Raw genomic sequence first — 7,500 nt, forward strand, 5'->3', positions numbered from 1 at the left:
TCGATGTAATCGACTATCTCCCTCCCCTGAAATTGCTGGCCTTGTGCCAAAATTTGAAACCAATAATTTTTTACACCACGACAAATGTAATTTTAATTAATTAAACATTTCTGCGTATTTCTTTTCCATTATAGGCACAAGACCTGAAGTTTGGGGGAGGTGGATTGTCGATTACATCGACCCCAGTACTCAACTGATACTTAATTTATCAACTTCGAAAGGATGAAAGGTAAAGTCGACCTCGGCGGAATTTGAACTCAGAACGTAGCGACGAGCGAAATACCGCTAAGCATTTCGTCTAGCGTGCTAACAACTCTGCCAGCTCTCCGCCTTACTATTACTGATAATAATCCTTTCTACTTCTATGGGGGCCACACTTTTAAGCCTTGGCTTATACGACTGGGAAGGGGTGGATAATTTAAGTGTTGTACCGCTTGGTACGCACTCCATCGATATGAGGTATAGGCCAGCGTGTAGCGCAAGTGTACCAACTGTTTCTTCACCTCTTACTCTGTTTTTAGTATCAGGTTTACTGTTCCATACACTGGTCTCTTCTGATATAGCAGTCCTCTAGCCATCAACGGAAAAGGCCTTTAGAAATCTGCCTCTGGTGCATGATGAACTCCTTTTTGCTATTCAACGGTATGTCACCGTCTCCTAAATCAGGGATGCACAACCTTTATCGTGTAAAGGGTAAATCGTGAATTCAATCACTTAAGGCGGGCCGCAAAGGATATCATATAATTTAGATAATCAAGAAACATACAAAAGCAATAGTATAGAAAAGGTTAACGAAGACATGAAAGAAACTAATATAAGGAGATATAATAGTAAAAGTTAAATACTGTAGGCAACGCTAATTCAAACGGATTTGCAAGCCCACAAAATATTCGTTGGGAATCAAAGACAGTTACCTCTCCTGATCAAACATTCTAGAAAATTCCAGAAAATTCTAGGCGAACGTGATTAACCCTACCTGTGCTAAAGTACTACGCATAACTTCAAAGTAACACGCAGGAGATCGCTAGTAGAACATCGCCTATTTAAGCGGCATTCCCGCTTAAACCAGCCTCTCTTCTCTAACCGCTTCTTCTAGACACAACAAGGTCCACAACGACCTAGAGAGATGAATTCGATATCTGATTTCCTACCAATAGCTCAATATGGTATTCTACGTCTAGTGCCCGTGGAAAGTAAATCTTGTAGCTTGATTTATTTCTATTTTCTCAAAGTCATCATGGAACATGGTAAGTTGTTCAAAACCTTTCTTCTTCCCAGAAATCTTTATTGAACATTGTATACTCACTGTACGCATTCATTTATCACATGTTGAAATAGAATCTTGAACATGAATCTATTCACACAGGATGAGTATTATTGTCTTTTATTGCACAGAGGTATTTAATGGTTATTGGGTTAATGATTCAGTCCAATTATTTAAGTGCTGACGTTTTTATCAGCGACTTCCCACGCTAAAATACTATTATGTGCGTTTTCAGTGTGTGATTGTGGTTCAAGCAGTTCGCTAAGTTAATTTTCAGTAATTTATTAAAACGAGAACGTCACAAATCTGCAGAATATGGTGGAGTTCAGACTAGAAAAGAGCAGTAGCATCAGCAGCAGTTACGATAACACTTGCTTCTGATTAACGCATGAGACCAGCAGTTTTAGTGTGGAGGGGCTAAGCAGATACCATTGGTATTTCTACTTGATAAGTACTTTATTTTATTCACCACCCCAACCCCTACCCAGAAGGATGTTAGGCAAAGCTTATGTAGGTGGAATTTGAATTTAGAACGTAAAGATTCGGAACAAATAATGTAGAGCGTTTTGTCTGACGTGCTAACGATTTTGTCTATTCACCGCCCCTAGTAATCAGGTTGATCATCATCATCATGATCAGGATGATAATAATGGTTTCAAATTTTGGCACAAGACCAGCAATTTCGGGGGGAGGGGATAAGTCAGTTAAATTGACCCCAGTGATTAACTGGTACTTATCTTATTGACCCCCAATGGGATGAAAGGCAAAGTCAACCTCGGTGGAATTTGAACTCAGAATATAACGATGGACGAAATGCTGCTAAGCATTTTGTCCAGCTTGATAACGACTCTACCAGCTCGCCAACTTCCTTAATAATAATAACAATAATAATAATAATAATAATAATAATAATATTAAGAAGAAGAATAGGCACACAGAGCTGCGCTCGGTAGTGAAGTGAAAGCACGTTATAAAAATAAAACTACTGAATAATAATAATAATAATAATAATAATAATGATAATAATAATAATAATAATGCTTTCCAATTGATGTATCAATACCAGCAGATGACAACGTTTCTCTAAAAGAAATGGAAAAACTTTCAAAATACAAAGACCTGGAAATAGAGATAACTCGAATGTGGAATCTAAAAACAGAAACAATTCCTATCATCGTAGGTGCCTTAGGTATAATAAAAAAATATTCAGACAAATACATAACAAAAATAGCAGGACTTACAAATATATATACCATACAGAAAATTGCACTACTGGGTACTGCACACATTCTACGCAAAACACTTTCAATACAGTAAACATAAAAGCACCACAGCAAACCACAGCACATACCCAAGGCGCACAGAGCTGCGCTCGGTAGTGAAGTGAAAGCACGTTATAAAAATAAAACTACTGAACAACAACAACAACAACAACAACAATAATAATAATAATGGTGGTGGTGGTGGTGGTAGTAGTAGTAGTAGTAGTAGTAGTAATTTTAACACAAGCATAAGGTCTAACATTTGTGTGGATATTATAGAACTTGATTGGTATTTCTTTTAACGACTTCGGTAAAATGAAAGAGTGGTGACCCTAATTGAATTTGAACTCAAAACGTAAAGGTACGTTACTAATTCGTAATCCTTCTTTTATATCTTGTTTCTTCTTCACAGTAAAACAAGCAACACATTTGACCCACGTCGGTTTAAATTGAATGAGGAAAGAATCAAACACCATTTACGCCAAGATGCGTCAAAGAAAGAGACAAAAAGTAGTAAATGTAATATTCCTGACCCAAAGAACAGCAGCAATTCTTTATCAAACAGCAAAAGTAACAACAAAGAATATAGGCGACAGTACTGCGCTAAGTCTTTATCAAACAGCATCAATTCTTCCACAGTTAGTTTAGAATCGACTCCAATCATCTCGAAGCAAATGGTTGAAAGAGGAACCATGGCTTGTATGCCACACTTATACACTATTTCTATGGAGAAATCTCAAGCGAGACGAAAGGACCATATCATATTAAAGGACAAGAATGGGCATTGCGTTGGTTATGCTATACCTGTAAGTATAATTATATACCACAGTATATACAGCTCCCTGTAAGACCACAATATAATTATGTAGTTGTTTCGGTCAATCAGTATATATTACCAGTACTTATAGGGAAAAGGAAAAAAAGTTCATGCTGTTCTAGGCAGAATTCTTATTTTTTTATTGCCCACAAGGGGCTAAACATAGAGGGGACAAACAAGGTCAGACAAATGGATTTAGTCGAATACATCGACCCAGTGCGTAACTGGTACTTAATTTATCGACCCCGAAAGGATGAAAGGCAAAGTTGACCATGGCGGAAATTGAACTCAGAACGTAACGGAAGACGAAATACCGCTAAGCATTTCGCCCAGGGTGCTAACGTTTCTGCCAGCTTGCCGTTCAAGGCAGATTTCTATCGATATTTCACTCCCAAGATGCTGCTCAATCTGATGCTATATAGTAGAAGACATGTATCCAATGTACCACACTGCACAGTAGGATTGAACCCAGATTCATATGACTGCAAAATGGATTTAACCATACTCATGTTTCTAGCTGTATTTTAACCTTATTCGTCCAGTATCGTTGTAATGGTGACAGAAATTGGTTGCCGAATTGTGGTCAACACTAACTTTTATCGTCCGGGTATTGATAACATAATCATAGAAATAGTGCTAATTCGATCGCGATTTATACCTTAAAAACAGGCCATTTAATAAAAATAATAATAAGTATTTTTTTAATTTTTTTTTTTACTTGCTAGCCCTAGAGGAATGGACAGTGCAAGCGCTTTAGACGTTGAGATTTATGCTATTAATGTTCTTCTGGAACTTTTCTAATTTAATAATTGCTGGAAAGATATAAACATGAAAGAAGGGAAGAAAGACTGGATAGAGTGGTTAGTGTGGGACCTGGGGCGAAGTTAGACACAACAAGGGTGATGAGAGGAAGGGAGAAAAGTAGGTTGAGAATATCAGAGTGGAGGTGGTATGGACCGAGCCAGCGAAAATATAATGATATTTATGGAGTTCTGCAAATAGTATATTTTATTTCTTTCACTTGTCAAACTTATCATATAAATCGCAGATTAAGATTACTAGAATCTGTCTGTCTATATGTCTGTCTCTGTCTCTCTGTTTCTTTCTCTTTCTCCCTTTCATATTAATAATAAACTGAATGATTACGACATCCGTAAGAAATGCTTTTATTATATACCTGTCTTTACCTTTTTCCTTCTTTAAAGTTGATAATTTAATTTAATCTAATGCAATACTAAATAGGCCCTAGATTCATGACCACATCGTACTGATGAAATCCAAACAGATTTGAAATAACAGTTAAATAAGAATGTTAAGGATTCTATGATTAAAAAATAAAAGGCAGAAAATTTGATCCAATAAATGCACGAATATATTTTATTTATTTTACTTCACCAACGAAAAAATAATATATATATATATATATAATAAATGGAGAAAAACGCATATAATCAATAAGTTCCTTTAATTCCTACATATGTTTCAAAAATTATATGCACTCTACTCCAAAGAAGTTGTTTATTGTGTCCAAAAATTAATACTACCTAATCTTATTGAAGTTTTCTCCTTTGCATATTGTTTTATATTTTAAACACCGTCTACAGGAAGTTTATTTTACTAATTGCTTGGATAATATCACTTTGTCAAAGATTTTCAACTCTCTACATTAAATATGTGAAACCCTAATTTATATCTGTTATGTTGAAAGGTCGACACTATATTCTTTGATATAATTATACTGTTAATACTGGTGATAAAATTCAGTACAAAAATTCAAAATCAATTATTGCCTTTCTCGTTAGCTAGACACAAGGAAATGGGTTGCTGAGTCACGTGATGAGCAAGAAAGGAGCAGCAGTATGTCTTCGATGATACCATATGGCCAAAATAACACTGATAAACACGAACAACAAGTATTAATATTCTCTTTTTATTTCTTTATTTCTCCTTGTATGTATGAACATATGCATATATGTGTGCATATTGTTGTTGGCATTCCGTCGCTTACGACGTCGAGGGTTCCAGTTGATCCGATCAACGGAATAGCCTGCTCGTGAAATTAACGTGCAAGTGGCTGAGCACTCCACAGACACGTGTACCCTTAACGTAGTTCTCGGGGATATTCAGCGTGACACAGAGTGACAAGGCTGACCCTTTGAATTACAGGCACAACAGAAACAGGAAGTAAGAGTGAGAGAAAGTTGTGGTGGACGAGTACAGCCTCGTGGAGCTTTAGGTGTGGTGTTTTCGCTCAATAAACACTTACAGCGCCCACTCTGGGAATCGAAACCGCGATCCTATGACCGCGAGTCCGCTGCCCTAACCACTGGGCCATTACGCCTCCGTGTGCATATATGCATCCATGTATCAATGTTTTATATATCATACTAGTAAACGTACCCTCCCCCCAGTCCATTGGATGGTTTGTATAGGTGAAGAGCGCTAACTTGGATGGTGTTAAGTTGTGGAGATGTTTGGTGAATGTATGGGGTTGTTACTTTTAGTTAGGGCATTAAAGATTCCTGAGACGTTAAAACTATTGACTGTTTCTTCTAAATAAGGAAAATTGATTGATAGTGAATCTTAACGCAGTGAACCTTTTCAAAATTGTCATGAGGCCAATATATGCAACTTCCAGTGGAACTGGACATCATAATTAGCCTTAAACTTTTTGCATTCAAACACTTTCACATTAGGATAAGCACAATGTACTCTTCCTTAATACATGCATCATGTTGACACCTATATGTCAGACTGAACACTGTTTTATTTCCAAAGTGAATATTGCAAGTAATATTTAAGCAATAAACAGTTCTTTGGTTTTTGCATTTGACGACTGTTGCTTTACGTATTTTCTTTCGATTTTCACTGGCGTAGTGGTAGAACTATGGGATAAGTAACATTAGTTTCGAATAAAAATATAAATGGAAGTTTTAGTCATCCGATGGACAGGCAGACAGAAACTGCTACTCAATAAAGGCGCAAGAATGTATTGGGAAGTCTCTCTTCTTTCAAAAACCAACACAAAAAGAGTTGCAACTCGGGGGTGAGAAAATACAATGTGCAATAAAATAACATAAGGCATGTTCTTTGCAAATCAATTTTATCACAAAAATTGAACGATACCGTTAATTTTTTAAAGTTGGATGAGAAATGTTACGCAAGGTTTTAGATGTAACCCACCCAAATTTTTCATGTTTTATAAGCAATCAATTAGTCTTTTCTATTTTCAATTGAATTTTGTTGAGAATATTTCAGAAAATTGAGTAATCACCAGTTATTTATTTTCACTTAAAGTAACTACCTTTTCCTAGTAGTTTTTCATGTCAGCTGGTTTATTGCACAAAAAAAAACAGCCGTAAGAACACATTTGACCACGAATGCACGTGGTTGATTACAGTTGATTAAAGTTAGAGTGATATTGATTTTTTTTAACCGCTTACAAACGTGTGAAAGTGCAGAAATGAATACAGCTGTTCGTTGTCAAATATTTAAGTCAAGATGGGACTGTATTTACAAATAGCAAGCTTTATTTACATATATCTGTCATTTAAATCGGAAAACATAGAAATGAATTGTTTAGAACGTCGGTTAATGAACAGGATGGCGGAGGAAACAGGACAAAAAGATTACAAAAATAGCAATTCTCACTTTAAAACCGACAATTTTGAAAATCTTTTTAGATTACGGAATGCCCCGCACTCTCATGTATCCCTGTTTAAAATTTCAGGGCGATCGGATGAACAATGCTCGAGTTATAAGCGCACAAAAAACAGATAGACAGAACCGGAGTTATATATTATATTATATTATATACTAGCATAAATACCCGGCTTTGCCCGGGTTAAAGAGAATAATGAAATCTAAAAACGCCGTCTAGACTACGCAACCCTCAACTGTTAGTAGCTACGATACCATATTTCTACATTAATAACTCTCCAATCCATGCCAGCATGGAACATAGACATTAAGTGGAATGCCAGTGTCTCATCTAGGAGGGCCTTGAAATCAATGTTACCAACTGGGGACTATGTGTGTCGTAGTGATAATAAAAAGACCCAAAGGAGGTCTGCAACGAAATAATTTTACTCAACACTTTGCTAGTGAATCAGTGGAGGCAAAGATGCGTCTCATTTACTTGACAATTTATGCACCAC

The 7,500-nt window shown here is 36.3% G+C and overlaps 1 protein-coding gene across 6 annotated transcripts in view; it reads left to right on the forward strand.

Annotated features, from left to right (window-relative positions):
* Positions 1–7,500, forward strand: part of LOC106871419 (uncharacterized) — a 48,013-nt gene that overhangs the window by 35,463 nt on the left and 5,050 nt on the right. For 5 of the 6 annotated variants that reach the window (XM_014917857.2, XM_014917855.2, XM_014917856.2 and 2 more), the window contains 2 exons: positions 2,939–3,332; positions 5,146–5,256. In XM_014917857.2, coding sequence (XP_014773343.1) covers positions 2,939–3,332; positions 5,146–5,256 — 505 coding nt within the window. The remainder of the gene's footprint in view (positions 1–2,938; positions 3,333–5,145; positions 5,257–7,500) is intronic. The other variant, XM_052972027.1, reaches the window with a different exon arrangement.

This window comes from Octopus bimaculoides, chromosome 1 (assembly GCF_001194135.2).
Source record: "Octopus bimaculoides isolate UCB-OBI-ISO-001 chromosome 1, ASM119413v2, whole genome shotgun sequence".
NCBI classification, from domain to species: Eukaryota; Metazoa; Mollusca; class Cephalopoda; order Octopoda; family Octopodidae; genus Octopus; species Octopus bimaculoides.